Source organism: Ammospiza nelsoni, chromosome Z, assembly GCF_027579445.1.
Source record: "Ammospiza nelsoni isolate bAmmNel1 chromosome Z, bAmmNel1.pri, whole genome shotgun sequence".
Lineage (NCBI taxonomy): Eukaryota > Metazoa > Chordata > Aves > Passeriformes > Passerellidae > Ammospiza > Ammospiza nelsoni.
The window spans coordinates 49,492,284-49,508,519 of NC_080669.1; the positions used below are offsets into that span (position 1 = coordinate 49,492,284).

General features: G+C 42.9%; 2 protein-coding genes across 5 annotated transcripts in view; one reads left to right on the plus strand and one right to left on the minus strand.

The window, feature by feature from the left end:
- Positions 1 to 7,098, plus strand: part of THBS4 (thrombospondin 4) — a 39,225-nt gene extending 32,127 nt beyond the window's left edge. For all 4 annotated transcript variants that reach the window (XM_059491948.1, XM_059491950.1, XM_059491949.1 and 1 more), the window contains 6 exons: positions 151 to 329; positions 1,735 to 1,783; positions 1,881 to 2,077; positions 2,588 to 2,760; positions 4,871 to 5,010; positions 6,922 to 7,098. In XM_059491948.1, the coding sequence (XP_059347931.1) occupies positions 151 to 329; positions 1,735 to 1,783; positions 1,881 to 2,077; positions 2,588 to 2,760; positions 4,871 to 5,010; positions 6,922 to 6,983 (800 nt within the window). In that variant the 3' untranslated portion in view covers positions 6,984 to 7,098. The remainder of the gene's footprint in view (positions 1 to 150; positions 330 to 1,734; positions 1,784 to 1,880; positions 2,078 to 2,587; positions 2,761 to 4,870; positions 5,011 to 6,921) is intronic.
- Positions 7,099 to 10,530: 3,432 nt separating this feature from the next.
- SERINC5 (serine incorporator 5) overlaps positions 10,531 to 16,236 on the minus strand; it is a 39,816-nt gene continuing 34,110 nt past the window's right edge. Inside the window, exon 14 of the mRNA XM_059492367.1 lies at positions 10,531 to 15,272. The gene's annotated coding sequence lies outside the window, so the exon portion shown is untranslated. The remainder of the gene's footprint in view (positions 15,273 to 16,236) is intronic.

Consider the following 16,236-nt stretch of genomic DNA (forward strand, 5'->3'; position numbering starts at 1 on the left):
CCCTATAGCCAAAACAGAGGCACTCTCTCAGGCACTACAGCCGGCAGGGCTGATGCTCTGCCTGCTTCTTGGACACCCTAATCCTGTGGCTGGGGCAGTGTGACTACTTGTTGTACCACAAATCTCCTTTTGCTTCTCTGATGCATTCAGGTGATGGAGTTGGTGATGTCTGTGAGTCTGATTTTGACCAGGATACAGTGATTGATCGGATTGATGTGTGCCCTGAGAATGCAGAGATCACCTTGACAGACTTCAGGGCCTATCAGACAGTGGTGTTGGACCCAGAGGGAGATGCACAGATTGATCCCAACTGGGTGGTTCTGAACCAGGTAAAAATACACTTGGTCTTTGTTACCTGTCTGAGAAAGATCATTTGAAAACCGCAACACAATTAGCTCTGTAGTTGCTGGATCTCTGGCAGATGTGAAAAGTGGAAGGTGTTGGTTAGTGGAATATTTTCAGGAGTAATAACAAAGGAATTTTCCTTTTGATAGCCTTCAAGCTATCAAAATTGATGCTCCTCATACTCTAAAACAGCTACATGCTGGCCAACTTATTCTGGGTGGATTTCACTGCTGCCTGAAGGCAGACATGTGTTACTCTGTTGAAATATTTCAGTAACAAACAAGTTTCATTAATCCTTCCATAATTTAAAAATCTGATGTGCTAAATAACAGAGCATTTCATAGAATGATAGAATGGTTTGGGTTGGAAGAGACCTCAAAGCTCATCTCATTCCAACCCCAACCTGCCATGAGCAGGGACACACATCACTTAACCAGGTTTCTGAGAGCTCCAGCCAGCCTTGAACACTTACAGGTTTGGAGCATCTCTGGGCAATGTGTTCCAGTGCCTCACAACCCTGACAGTAAAAATGTTTGCCCTCATACTTAATCTAAACCTACTTGCACTTTGAATCCATTGTCCCTTGTCCTGTCTCTGCATGCTCTTGGTAAAATAAGATCTTTCTCTATCTTTCTGGTAGGCTCCCTTCAAGTACTGGAAGGCCACAATTAGGTCACCCCAAAGCCTTCTCTTTTCCAGGCTGAAAAACCCCAGTTCTCTCAGCCTATCTTCATAAGAGATAGGTGCTCCATCTTTCTTCTGATCATCTTTGTGGCTCCCTCTGGACTTGCTCCAACAGGTCCCTGTCCCTGTGCTGGACCCCGGAGCACTCCAGTACTCCTAGATGGAGTCCAGTAATTTATTTACACTAACAAATTTTAGCCTTCCAGGAGGCTAATGTGTTATGAGTCACAGGGAACATGCAGTTTTTTCCCAATGCAAAACTCTTTGCCAAGCCAGCTGGGATGTACACATCTTCCTTAACACAGTCCTGGCAGTCAGTTTAATCCTGAGCTCTGTGATCCAACTGTATGAGCTAAGCCTAGGAAAAGCGCTCTTCCTCCCACAACCCTCTTCCCCTGCACCCCAGTTTTGGCCAGATTCAGATTTCCAGAAGACTGTGGTAGGGAAAGAAAGTATCAAAATACCGGTATGTAAAGTATCAAAATACCAGCACTAGAAAAGCTAACAAATCATTACTGACTCAGGCTGTGCAAGCAGCTGAAACATTACTATTTGATTATAGTGCTCACTGATTTTAGTTCAGAGCTAAGATATGTTGTGAGCAAACAAAAGAGAGGGATGAAGGAGGTGCTAGAGGGAGACCAGAAAAGGCTTAGCCAATCCAGCTTACCACGCATGCTAACCACCCTGAATTTACCCTTACAGGGGATGGAAATTGTGCAGACTATGAACAGTGATCCTGGTCTTGCTGTTGGTATGTAGCGTCTTCTGAGATTCAAGTTTTCCAGCAGAAAATGCTGAATATGAAGATGTGTTCTGCAGAATTGTTTTTAACTTGTGTGTACTCTCAGGTTACACAGCTTTTAACGGCGTTGACTTTGAGGGCACTTTTCACGTGAACACAGTGACAGATGATGACTATGCTGGCTTTATTTTTGGTTATCAAGACAGCTCTAGCTTTTATGTGGTAATGTGGAAACAGACGGAACAGACGTACTGGCAAGCGACTCCCTTCCGAGCTGTTGCAGAGCCCGGCATTCAGCTAAAGGTACTGGTGGTGGCTCCTGGCTAAGGACACAGTGCTCACTGCAGCCTGGCTGTGCCATCCTGCCGTGTGCTGGCCACGGGCTAGGTCATCATGCCATGCATAAGCCAAGCCACTGCACTGCACGTCAGCTCTGCTGCCCAACTGCTGTCCTCTGTTGTTGGCAACTGCTGCCCAAATAGCTAAGTCAGGCAGCTGTCACACAGCCTTTTAAGAGCACTGGTTTTTAAGGAACCTAATCTTGCCTTTCTGATCAGCTGGACCATTTTAGTCTCTGCAGTGATTGTGCTCTGACCCTGACTGGTCCAGTTGCCTCATTTTCTTTTGTCCAGGTACCCAGCTGGTTGCTTTGTCCATGTAGGCAGTGGCTGTGGCTGTAGAACAGAAGTTAGGGACCTGTTAGTAGTAGAGTGGATGCTTCTGCAAACCTGCTCCTCACTAAAAAAAAAAAAATCTTGGCTCCTGAAAGTGACTTTTCTCTGTGGTCAGTGTTGGAAAATTGTATTTTTGCAGGCTGTGAAATCCAAGACAGGTCCAGGCGAGCACCTCCGCAACTCCCTCTGGCACACAGGGGACACCAACGATCAGGTCAGGCTGCTGTGGAAGGACCCCCGAAATGTAGGGTGGAAAGACAAAGTCTCCTATCGCTGGTTCTTGCAGCACAGACCTCAGATTGGTTATATCAGGTAAGAGAGGAAAGGATAGATAAGGTGAGTACAGATACTGTAATTTCTCAACATCTGACTCAGATGATAACCTGAGAATTTGTATTATATCTGGGCTTTGTACTGATGAAGCCTAATAACAAATTAGACTTCTCTAATTCAGCCTGCAGCTCTTTTCCTAGTCAATTCCAAGTTAAATCTCTTTGTATGGACCACCTGTCTCTTTTAACTGTGCCTTATCCTGATGAGCTCTTTTCTGGCTTTAATACCTTGTTTTCCAAGCTACTGCTGGCCACTGATCTGAAAAGCAATATATTTCAAATTTTCTTAATTTTGATATATTAAATTTTTTGTTGGAATTGGGATAGTGCATTTATGTATTCTAGGATAACAGAATAAAAGTTGTCCACTTAGAAGTTGTGATTCTAACTAAAAAGTCATTATCCTCATGTGATAGATTTGACATTACTCAGAAAGTTTGTAAAAGCTTTGTAATGCATGTTTTATATTCTTTTTTTGGTGGTTTTGGGGAAAAAATAGTTAATAATATTAAAAAATCACCATTCAGGTGATTTTTTTTCTGCAACATCCAGCAGAGAAATCAGCAGGAATTACATTTGTAGATCAAGGCTGATGTTAAAATGCAAAAAACCTAACTGCCCTGGCATGATGAGCTCAGGTCTTTCAACCCTAAAATAGAACAGAAATATGGGTAAGTCAGCTTTTCTTCAAGAAAATCACCACCCTGCAGTTGAGATGCAATAACTTGATGGTATAATTATTCCACTTTTCTAATGCAAAGCATCATCTTCAGTGGCAATTGCAGTGAGCATGATTGACTTTTACACTAAAATGGATTAGCAACATTTATACCATCAATTATTGTGCCCCAGCCACAGGGCAGTAGCAAATTGATCTCAAGTGGCAACTTACATTTAGACCAAGACGTGAGTGAAGCTGCTGCATGAGCAAACATCTCCTATGGCTGCAGTCTCTCTGACCAGCCTAAGTATTGCTCCCTGTACCTGGGAAAGGTAGCACAGTCTGTGTCACAGAATCCTTTAAAACTAAAGGCAGCCAGGCCTAAAGCGAGCCTCTGTCAGCTCTCTGTCTCCTCGTGCTGTGCTCTGGTTAGGGCAGATGCCACAGACCACTGTGTGTCTAGCAAAGGTTTTCCGAGGCTTCAAGGCAGTCACTTGAGCCAGCCTCTCCCATGGAAATTTGCAAGACTACAAATTCTATTCATTGTACAGATACTTTTGGACTGACTCAGCAAATGAGTAAATAAAATCAGAAACATACCAGGATTTGGGCTTTTTTCTGTATTTTATGAAAAGTCACAGGAACTTTCATTCCTTTCACTGTTTGCTCTTTTCTTGTATGCAGAAATGTATCAGCAGTATCCTTATCCAGAACAGGGCCCTCCAGGCTCATCATCCTCCAGGTCATTTACCCTGTATCCCATAGGCTGAGGACTTGATGGGGGCAGTGCTGCAACAAAATCCCAGCTGGCTCCACTGTGGTCTGTTCGAGCCCCCAGTACAGAGCACACTGGGAAACTGGTGGGGGCAGCTTTCACAGGGCTATTTGGGAATTTGCTGATGCATTTTCTAACAAGAAGGTGCCAGATCAGCAAAACAGTTCCTGGAGTTAATACTATCCACATTTTTAAAGAAATCTCACAGACAAGTTTAACATCCCAATGGTTTGTTTGAAACTTTTCCTATTACAAAAAAAAAAAAAGTTGAGCTTCAAACTTCAAACTATGCAAGACAATATCCATCTAGACTTCTTCTGATCTAGTCTGGTTCTCCTATCACTATTGACTGTGGAAAATTTCAAGAGTTAAAGCACTCAGCTGGACTGACTACAGGAAAAACAAACATTCCAAAGTTTTTTTAGGATATGTAGAAACCCCTCAAAAAACCCTCCCTTGTCTGGCTCTTGCCAGCATGCAGCATTGCTCCAGTTCCCACTCTACACAAGAGCTACCTTAACTCTTTCTTCCCCCTGGGCTGGATGAGAGGGATAGCATGTCCAAGAATAGAGTCTCCATGGATAACAACATTACTTTCAGGAATGTTACAGCCTTAGAAATGACCTAATAGAGCTTCTGTTCGCTTTCATTAAGGGCAAGATTTTATGAAGGCTCTGACCTAGTGGCAGACTCTGGTGTAACTATAGACACCACGATGCGTGGAGGACGGCTTGGAGTTTTCTGCTTCTCTCAGGAAAACATTATTTGGTCCAACCTGAAATATCGCTGCAATGGTAATGTTGCTCTCAGGCCATTTTAGTTAACAACAAGCATGTGACAATGAAGAACCAGTAGTAAGGCTGTTGCATTAAGCCATTTAGCATTCTGTCCTTTTACAAGTTATTCACAGCTGTGAAATGCCTCCCCTGACACCAGCAGCACACTGCAGCCCAGCCAGACAGGAGCTAACAACACCTCACAGCTGCTCCTCCCAGAGCAGTCACTCTGCTACAGAGAATGGGCCATCTGAGGGGCATAGCTGTCATCAGAGAATTAGGAATGTTACATAAAACCAACTGACTGAGAGCTGTACACACACAATAAACGCAGCAATGCCAAAATGTATGAAGATGCCTTGAGCTTTGAATACAAGGTGAAATACACCTGGTGAGTCAGTGAGCTCAGGCATCAGGCATTACTGTCACTTGTGTACTTGCTGGCTGGTCCTGTGGCAGGGCAGACAAGGTCATAAGATGCCTCTCCTCCCATGTAGGAATGCTTTTGTTTTTGTGGGAGTGTGCTGGCTCAGTTCTCTTGGGGCAAGACCCTTTTACCTTAGTCCCGATCATCAACTATACAAAAGAACTCAAACTTTTCATCACTCACATAGAGTCTGATCATTTCAGGGTATTTCTGTCCCAGCAGCAGTTCAGGTGACTTGAACTAGGGCTGAAGGGGCTGCCCCTCTTCCTCTCATCATCCATACCCCGTCTTTGGAAAATCATCTACTAGCCAAGTTGGAATAATTTCCTTGTCTGCTTTCTGTGGCCCTGAGAAGCCCAGTCCAGGACTGCAGGGGACAGGGCCACTCTGTGGTATGTTATGCTGATGGACTCTGGTACTTGGACACTTAGCACACCTAGGCTGGCTCATGGAGGTCACAGTTAAACAGGGAACTTCTAGACAGTAGTGCATACAAATAAAAATTTCTTGGTAAGTATTTTCAGTATTGTAGTTTCCCCAGAAAGCATGTATCAAAGCTGCCACTGAGTCACACTTACATGGCAGCGAGCAGGCAAGTGGCATTGCTGCAAGAGCTGCATACAATGAAACCCGCTCAAAAGAACTCTGAAGTCCCACAGTATCTCTGTTCTCATATCAGATAAGTTCCTACATTATGCAGAAAAGGCTTGAAATTCCTTTCAAGCCTTTTAAAGGTGCTCAGCAAAAAGCAAAGGACTTACCCCCTTTTCCTAAATACTCTTTGTTTATATACATGTCTTTTTTTTGAGTTTAGAGCTACCTCTCCTGCATCAGGGTGGAAATAATCAGAGTGAAGTTGAGGTCGTGCAATTGAGCTTTGTTGCTGTGGCTCCATTGCTGGCTGCAGCTTTAACTCTGTGGTTGCTCTGTCGCTCTCCGGATAAAATGTTGTGGGATCTGGTAAAGGCAGACTGCAAATAACTCTTCAAACAGAACTGTAGCTGCTCTTATGACATTGATCCATCTCCAGCATCCTTGTCCAAGTCTCAAGTCTTTATGCCAGATGCTGTTGGTCCTGGGGTTAATGCTTTTTGTCCCTTATTGTGGCCTGGGAAATCATCACATCCAAGTTGAATTAGGATACATGAGAAATAGAGATACAGATGCTACAAATGTGTCTGGCATGCAGAGCAAAACAAGCATATCTCTTGCCTTTCTGGTCAGTGTTCATTGATAAAAATTTAAGAGTGCTAGCCACAAAGTCTTCAGAGATACATAATTTGAAGACTGACAGTACTCTTTTTTTTGTGGACTGTAGCACTCACTGTCTTGTTAGCCTCTTTCTCAGTGGTATACAGATAAAACTGAAACTATTCCCTATTCATTATTAATGTGGAAACAAAAGAGAAGCATGTTACCTAAAAAGAGACTAGGTGGGTAATTTAAGTGCTCCTTAATTTTATCAGAAGAGACTAAACTTTTGTATATTTTCCTGCTTTCAGACACCATCCCAGAGGACTTTCAAGAATTTCAAGCGCAGCAATTTGGTGTTGGGGATATTTAAAAAGTAAAAGCAAACTAACATTGCTATTGCAAACAGTAAAACAATATATTTTAAATCCTTATATGATTTTTGTTGTCAGAATGCACACCGCAGCTTTGTTCTCATTGATGTGACTATGTCAGACTTTTTTTTTTTTGTAAAAAAGTGAAAATAAAAAGGAGACAAAATATACTTGGCCCTCATGTCTTTTCAAATTTGCCCTAAAATCTAAAGAGCAGCATGTAAATGGAGTAACAAATTGCTCAAAATACACTCAAGAAAAGTTTGCATATATTGCTTTTTTGGATTCAGTATTAAACAGGGTAGGGAAGAAAGTGGAATTTTCTCCACCTTGAATGTGTTATAAACAACAGGTTGCATCTGGTAATGAAGTGGTTCGGAGCTGTTTGGCCGAGACTTGTAGTACCTTTCCAGTCCTCCTGGGAATAGGTTATATCTCCTTTAGGACATTTTAAGGCCTTGGGAGACTGTTACCGTTGGCAGACCTCCTCTTAAGCAATGTATTGAACCTCTCACTCCCAAAAATTGTGAGTCACACTACTACATCGTGGAAGAGCAAAAAAGCTAACAGCAGAGCATTGCAGTCACATCTTACGACTGCATGTGACTAAAACAAACAAAAGGACTACGGAGATAATAAATACAGAATCACCTAAATAAAACAATCCTAGCTTTCACATACACAAAGCCTGACCTGTCACCAGAGCCAAGCTCTCTAGGCAGGTAGTGTAATATAATGCAAAGAAGTCACCAAACTAAAACCCCAAAACATCGCATTAAGCACTAGTAACCATTAGAAAAGGACTGAAAACAGCCAAAAGAAACTGCATCACAATGCACTCTCTAATTGGAAGTGCAGAAAGGTGTGCATTTTTACTACATTGTCTTTCAAAATGGGGCTAGGAAGGGAGAGAGGACAAGCTTCAAGGACTGTTGAATAGATAGGATAATTACTTTAAAAATAACTATATACTTTTAAAATAACTGCAAGAGAATGACTTCAAAAAGGACAGTTGGAAATGACACTTCAGTCTGGAGGGAGGGGGAAGGAATATAGTGAGAGTTTTAAAATCAGAAGTAACCCTGGGAAAATGAACAGTCCTAGCTCTTTCCCAGCACTAGGATACATGGGCAATGCTGAGTTAAATTATCAGGTGAGAGCACCAAACAACAAAAACACATTTCTTGTTCTCAGTACAAGAAAAATACCCTTAAGGATATTACAAGCTATCAGAGGCTTTGACTTCTGGCAGAATTTTTCCATGAGCTCCTTCAACATTGCCAAAGTTTCTGGAAGCAGGGTGGCCCTAGGAGCTGGCCCATGAGGATCCCAGAGTCCCACTACAAAAAGCACAATGCCAAAGCATTTATTTGGTTCAGTGCTTCATGATGAAAGGTCCTCCAGTTTCAGTCCTCCTTTCCCCTTGGCATCACTAAACCCAACCACTCACTAGATGTCCGAGGACTGAAAGGCTCTTTACTCTGGAGCAACACAGAGGGCATTGTCAAATGATGCTTAATAGATGACAAAAAGTGTATTTTTCTAGCTGAGCATGGGCTGTAACTGCAGTATTGTTCATTTATGAAGGAGAACACACACTGTAAAACAAATTTACATCTTCCTGATCAAACATTTGCATTTCACCAAAACCAGCCCCTTCTCCAGGCAGAAATCCTCTCTGAATGGTGTGGGCAGAGCCTGGGCAGAAGGCAGTCACTATGCTCACCATGCCACCACTGTGGAGCACGTGGGGCCTGCAGTGCTCACATTTTGCACAAGTGGTCTCCTCACAGTGGAGAGGCCTGGCCCACCCTGACCTGTCTGCAGCATGGGCACCAGCTCCATCAGAAAACAGGACTGCACTTGGCCTTCAAACCCTTGCCAGGCTCAAAGCTCTGCTCAGCCCCCGTCTCCTCCTGCTGCAGTGGCTGGGAGGGAGCAGCCTGGCCCTTTGCCTTATCAGCTGGTTTGCCACCATGGAGCTTACCTGTTTCAGGGCTCCTTTCCAGTCCATGGGCACTGGAGGCTGGAAGGTGAGATACAGGCTCTGGCTCTCAAGCTGTTGCCAAAGGTAACTGTGTGAAGCTGTGAGCCTCTAACCACCCCTGACAGAAAACCTTCGGGCTTGCAGTGCTGGCAGCCACAGATAAAAGTCACAAGTCAGACAGCCAGAACTTGAATTTCAGAAGGTGCTGTTGGGATCTTACAATGGGATGCTGGAGCTTACTGTGTCTGTTACATGGATACACCAAATGCTGGGCAGCCTATAAGCTCAAGAGTGAAGCCAGCTGTAGCAAACATTTCTCCCAAGAAGATCACAGTCAGGGCTTGGGAAACCTTCTGCCTCTTACATTCTCATCAGAGATTGTGCAGTCCCTATTTAGAAGTGTTTAAACAAGCTTCTCTAGCACCACAACTCCCTTCTGGACTGTTGTGCAATGCAGACATAGCTCCATGTGTGGCCCCTGGCAGCTGAAGATGCTGCAATCCCACATCTTTAAAATTGAACATGTAGCTTACTCTTGACCCCACCACTGCACAGCAGGGCTGCACTCAGCTGGAGCAGCAGCTGTTACTACTTTGGAGTTCCGAATCCTGCAGCTTCTGCACCAGGATCCACCCTCTCAACAAAGGTTAACTCTTTCCTGTGTGCTCCAAACACCATGGCAAATACACTTCAAGTGCTTCTGTTTCCTGAAGACCATCTGGCTGGAATCGCGAGGAGGGAACATCCTGCCAGGATGCTGGAGTGCTGGGTGAGGGCAGCGGTGGGCAGGCTGGCAGGAGGCTATGGAGCACAGGCACTTGACTGTGCCAGTCCTTGATACCTGCCTCTGCCTTCCTCCTCGGCCCAAACACACCCTCTCAGCTCCATGCACCAGAGCTCTCACACAGGGAATAACAGCCACCGTTGGAAGCTTGGTCAGCAGTTTCTCAAATCCACGGGGAACTGTGTCCTGGTGTGGGTCTGGTCAGCTCTGTGGCACCGGTGCCAGCAGTACCAGTACCAGGAGGCAGCTGACGCATGCTGAAACAGGACACGGATGGTGAGAGGGAAGGAACTACCACCCGTGAAAGCAAAGCACTCTCTCTGGTGTGGATCTCAGCATGTCAAGCTCAACAGCTGGCCACCCACCATCTGGGCAAGTGAGGGAAAAACAAAAAAATCAGAGATTTGCATCTCAAACAGCTGCACAGTGCTTCAGTGATACATCAGCCTTGAAGATCTTTTGTTTGTATTGCAAAGGTATCTTACACATCTCAAGCAGCTGGATTGTACAGAACAGATGCCGCAGACAGATCTGTGAAATCTGCCATCATCCAGTGTCACAGATCAGAGAAATACAGAAACAACATGGACATTGGAGGCCTCTAATATTCCACACAGCAGCATTTTTTTGTTAAACAACACTGAAATTTAGTGAAAATAAAAGATCAACCAATTTACTTTTACTGGCTCAGTAACTGCATAACTCATATATTTAGCTTATTTTATAAGTTTCTTCTAGAATGAACTGACTTTGAAAATTTAATGTATCACAACAATTCATTTCAAATGTAAGAAAAATTTTATTGGTCCATTAAACATTAAATCTAAAACAATACATTCACTCAGTATACAAAAGGAAGTGTCCATAAAAACCATTAACATGCTAAAAAGGCAAAGCTGTTGACTATTTTACAGGCAAGATCTTACAATTCTGGAATCTTTACCAATCCTTAAAGTCAAACTGTTACAGTTACTAAAGACCACAACACTTGCAAAAAAGTTAAATAAACTAGCAAAATTCCACTTCACTGGGCTACAGCTTAATAAAATAAAACCACACATACACACCAAAAAGTTCCCTTGAGATATTAAGAACCTTGAAAAAGACTAATTATAATCCCCTCACCATTAAGAAAATGTGTTTATATTTTGACAACTATTTTGCATCCAGCTTTTGAACATGGCATATATGAGACTGAACACCACGCATCAGTGGTGAACAAAAAGCAGACACTGAACCCTTATGTTCCTAGTAAATCTTTTCCCAGCTTGTATATTACAAGAAGAATGATTTCATCTGGAAGTTAATTCTCCGCACTTTAAGTCTGCATGGATGTCCAAAGGACATCTAAGCACCTGGACTTGTATCGGCAAGAGGAAAACTAAAGCTACGGTATGTCCAGTGATCCGTTACTTCCCCTTAGTTTTGCAAAATTCTTGGCTTTGCACTTTCTTCTTGGCTTCACGCTGAGGCTTCTTTGGCAAAAGCATGGCTGCAGTGCTGCACCCTGCAGCTCTGGTGAGCAAATCCCTGGAAGCTTTGGGCTGCTGGAGTGGTTTCAAAGCTGACGAACGTGGCTCTGAACAAGTCTGTGAAAATGTCTGTAGGCTACACACTGGGAACTATCAGGGACTGGCAGGCAGTGGGGAAGCCAACATGGCTTATATCTGATATAAATTCTAACTTTTTAAAAACAACATTATTGAACAGGTGAGGAAAGAATCAAATCCAGATTTGATAAAAACCCCTGAACAAATGGGATTTAAGGCCTACTTGAAACCTACAGAATTTCCTTGGGCATTAGAAAGCAGTCATCATGCCAGTGTCTCAAAGTTGCTGCTTCAAATTCTGTGTCTACATCACCATCCTAGGCACTTGGGCACTCTGCCATGAGGATGTAGAAAATGCAGAGAAACACCAGTTCCCAAGCTATGTATCCCATTCTGAGTAAAAAAGCTAAAGCTTTCTAAGCACTTGACCTCTAGCATTCACTTGTACAGTCATGTGAAACACTGAATTTTAACTACTGTTTACAAAACTGAAAACACAAGTAAAATGTCATGGTGTTCATTATGTGTTTCCCTCCCACAAGAACTCGTAGGCCACTTTGGAAAACAAAGAAGCAGCTGTCACAGAGAAAAACTGATCCATGTAATAAACTATGATCCTTGCCTCTGCTTCAATGCTGCAGGCTGTCCTGCTGTGAAAAGGAAAGGATCAGTAAGACTTGGCAAAGAGGTCTTTGCTAGTTTCTAGCACCAAAGACATCCCATTTGATAGGCAGCAGGTTGTCTGAGAATGAAGGAGGTGAACAGTGCCTTTAAAAAACATATCCAAGGAGAAAAAGGCAAGTAAAACAAGAAGATACATCCTCCAGGTGAAAGACATTGCTTCTAAAGCCCAGAAGGAAAATGAGAGCAAAATTGTAGCTGTAGATAATCTCAACTCATTTAGCCACAAGGGTATGGTCTTGTGGTATTTTGCTTCATCAACTTAGGAAAAAAGCCTAGCAGTTTATAAAATCTTTACAGTGCAGTTTAAAAACCGTCAATGGATTACTCTGTTGCTGATATGTTCAGAGATGCCCATGATACTGTGGGCTGCTAGCCAAAGTTCAAGCAGCGCACTATCTTAAGTATCCAAGTTTTCCTCATGTCATCATTCAAAGCCAAAGAACTGTTAAAAACCAGCTTTTTCACAAGTGCAATGGTTGCTTCGTTAATAGCCATGTTCTAGCCCAGAAATGGCTGCAGCAGTAGCTGACAAAGCCATTACACATGCGTAATTTATAATCTCAAAGCACTTATAGACTTGTAAAAAGGTGCTAAAACACAAAATAAATAAATAAATAGACATGCAGTGTTTATGATTCTGTGAGGGGACAATCCCTCTCTCTGGACTACACATACACAAGCAACACTGAATTCTGCATTTCAGAGGAAAGCAGCCCAACCAAGGCAGGATTTACCACATCAGCTGGGCACATAGAAGCTGTTTGAACCTCATGGAAATGCTGGAAGGAGAAAGCTGAGAGTATCACAAACATGCAACACCTTCGATGTGCGACTGCAGTGGAGCTCAGCTGCAAGGGCTGCCCGCACACTTTGAGGAACTATGTGGCCAACAGCAAATGAGCATATCCATCTGCTTTCTGCACATCCCTAGTAAAGTTTTACTATCTCATTTGTTAGTCCAGTTACCTGGATTCAGACACTTGCTCTCCAAGTCTATCCCACTTATTTTACCCCAAACAAGAACTGGTCATGACTGTGGCTCTTGGTTGCCTTCACAAAGAAAAGTAAAATTGTTCCAGTCTCAGATGATAGTGCAGCAGTGAAGTCCCATATAGACTTTATGACGGCAAATTTGACAAAGCAGAAAAAAGCCAATAAAATTATTTCACCTTCCCAGCAGGACTTCTGTCAACACTGTCTGTTCCTCAAAAGTCTCCTAAAGATAGCATTAGTTCAAATTTAAACAGAGGAAATTTAGTACAGTACATGTTCTCTGGTCTTGCTGTCTTTGTTAGCTTTCTCGCAGCCCAAATCCACTAGGAGCCAGAAGTGCTGCACTGCTTACGTCTGGGAACAAATTCAATGAACAAACATGGTACAAGGCAGGGTAGACACTGTGCTGTGAACTGCCTCAGCAGACAGTCACCTGCACTTTTAGGTAAGGGGAGAGAAAGTTAACTGTTTACAGCTTAAATGTAAAAAAATTACTTATTTACAAAAGCATCAGGCTACTTGTGAGTTTTCCCACTTAATTTTCCACTGCACAGAAACACCTGAAGCAGTCTTATCCCCAAAGGTTTGTCAAGCACAGATTGTTTGGTCTTCCATGTGCACTCCAGGTCTGATTGTGCCTTGTACACACTGGTGTAAGCTACAAGGCAGCACCACCCAGTCACAGGCTCAGTCCAGGTTTTCCAGTTCTAGCGCCACCTGAATTAATAGTTATCACAGCAGTAAGTATGAAGGCACTTCCTAACAAGTTTTTTTTTAAGCCCATTTGCATTAACTGTTTGGAATCTATGGGCTGGGAATTTGATTCCTTGACCTGAGCCGAAGATTTTGTTATGTAGTTGCACATGGAAGTTCACAGTACAGATTTTACAGCAAACACTAAGGCTGTAACATTTGCCTGGCCAGCAGGAAGCCTTGTCTTGATGAGGAACTAGAGTCTTTGCACACCCAAGTGCTACTAGTTATGATTCCTTAGAAAGGCCTGGAAGTCCACAGCTGGATCTAGGGCACCGTGGACACACAGGCCCTCAAAGTTATTTATTTTTGGGGGTTCCCCCCACAAGCATTTGCTCAAAGTAGGCAAAACTGTGTAAACAGGCACTGCCCTATTCCTACTCTGTGTAGACCTGCAGATATCCACGTCTAAGGTCAATAGTTAGTAGTAGGGAAGGATGAAGGAGCAGCTCAGTGAGGTGAGTGCTGTGTAAGAAGAATGGACCCATGCCTCACTGTGGACTTTCTTTTTACAGCCTTGCTTCCTCTGTGCAAAACCTATTTCCCTAAACACCAGCATAAGGAGGTGCAGAAAGCCCTGATGCAAATACTAGATAAAATAAGTGTTTCCGTAAACAAGAGCATCCAAGGACCGAGATCAGTATTAAGATCATCCACAGTTGTGACTGGGACGTCTGAGAGCCAGACAACAAAAACCTTTCGCAGCCTGTAACCTGGCATAGTGTGTGCCTTCCTCCATAAAGCTTCTTTCCCTGATTGTTCTGTTACAAAAACCATGGCTAATTTATAAAAAAAGAAAAATTCCAAACAAAACCCCCAGACAAACAAACAAGCAAAAAAACAAACCCCAACCAAGCTTGGTTTCTCATAGTGCAACATCTATGGCACTAGAAGGCAAATCTTGCACGCCTCTTAGGATCAGGCAAGGCATGAGCCTGGACTATTTCAGTTGTAGCACACAACTACAGCACTGGATCAAAACTGTTTGTCAGAATTGCTGCTGTGAGTTAGGTGGGACAACTATCAGTCATCACTGCACAGCCCACAAGCTCTCATCTTAAAAGACTGGACAAATAAATGCTTCTGGATTGAAAAAGCATTAATAAAGGCCTACTTCAGCTGCAGAAGTATCTGTGTAGCACGACTCTAAATGGAGGCAGAAATGTTCTTGCTAGCAGAGCGCTTGGCAGGATCAGAACTTCCCAGCAGAAGCAAAGGGAGAGAGGAAAACCTGCCTCCCTGTCCAGAGCTATTTGTTGCTCTTCTAACTCAGTGTAAAAGCCCAGCTTCAATTGCTATTTTTAATTCTTGGTGCAAATAAGAACACCAAGGCAGTCACTGCTGTACAGACTCCTCCTTCCCTCAGATCTCAGGACATGTATTTTGAGGCTCTAATCACTGGGGTAGGTGGCGTAAGTAGACAGGACTGCAGACCTGAATATTTTGTTTCAGGTAAGAGTGCACAGGGTAGGGAAGATCACATCCGTAGAAGCTCCAAACAGGACAGAAGCCCTGGAGTACCATAACAACAAGGCAGCTAAAAATGGCAATGAAAACAAGACGAGAATCAAGATCCAATATGTTAAGATCACTGACCAGGTGGGCATTAGCCATTAATTATTACAACAGAACAACTAAGGCATGCAAATCTTTTGGCCAACCCATTGGCATCCATGTTGTGCTTTTCTTTGACTTGCAGAAAGCAGTGGATGAAGATTTAAGGCTCAATCATATTTTTTTTTTTTAAAGAGAGCTGCTAATAGGTTGATATTTTACACTGTACATGTGTGTGAATACACATGTTGCGTGAGAGAAGACAAAAACCACCAGGACTAGCTCAAGTCATAAATTCATCCCACCAGAATGCAGATAAATATGGGGGTTCAACGTTTTTCAGCATTCAAGGCATTTGAACTGCTGTTTTACCACCAAATTATCTGCTTAAATTAATTTAAAAAAAGGTGACAAGGTAGTGTTTAATATCATCAAGTCATTTGTGCTAAGACAGCTGCTTGTTGCATTTGTGTCTTTTGGTTTTGCTTTTCTGACTGCTTACTACAGTGTTTGGAACAGGAGATCTACAAGAGAATTTCTGTCTCCATTAATACATTGGCTGGATAACTCCAATCCCAAAAGCAAAAGTAATATCAACAGAGGAGTATAAAAATATAGTAGTTAGAAGAAATACTTTCCAACAAACACACAAGCAGAAAAGATGATGACACACTATAGTCCTTTTCTGACCATCAATGCATGTAAAATATTATAAAACTAGTCATGGAAACAGAACTGAAGACTTGGGAGACCTTTAGAGACAAGCTGGAAACAGCAGGGCAGAGAAGTAAATGAGCTTCCCACTTTTAAATTTAACAGCAACGGGCAGTGCTCCCTAACTATCATTTTCTCAACAGCAAATGATGTAAATAAAGAATGTACCTTATCTTACATCCCCTATGCAGTACACTCAACTTTTGAATGACCTGGCAAAGCAAAATTGGGCA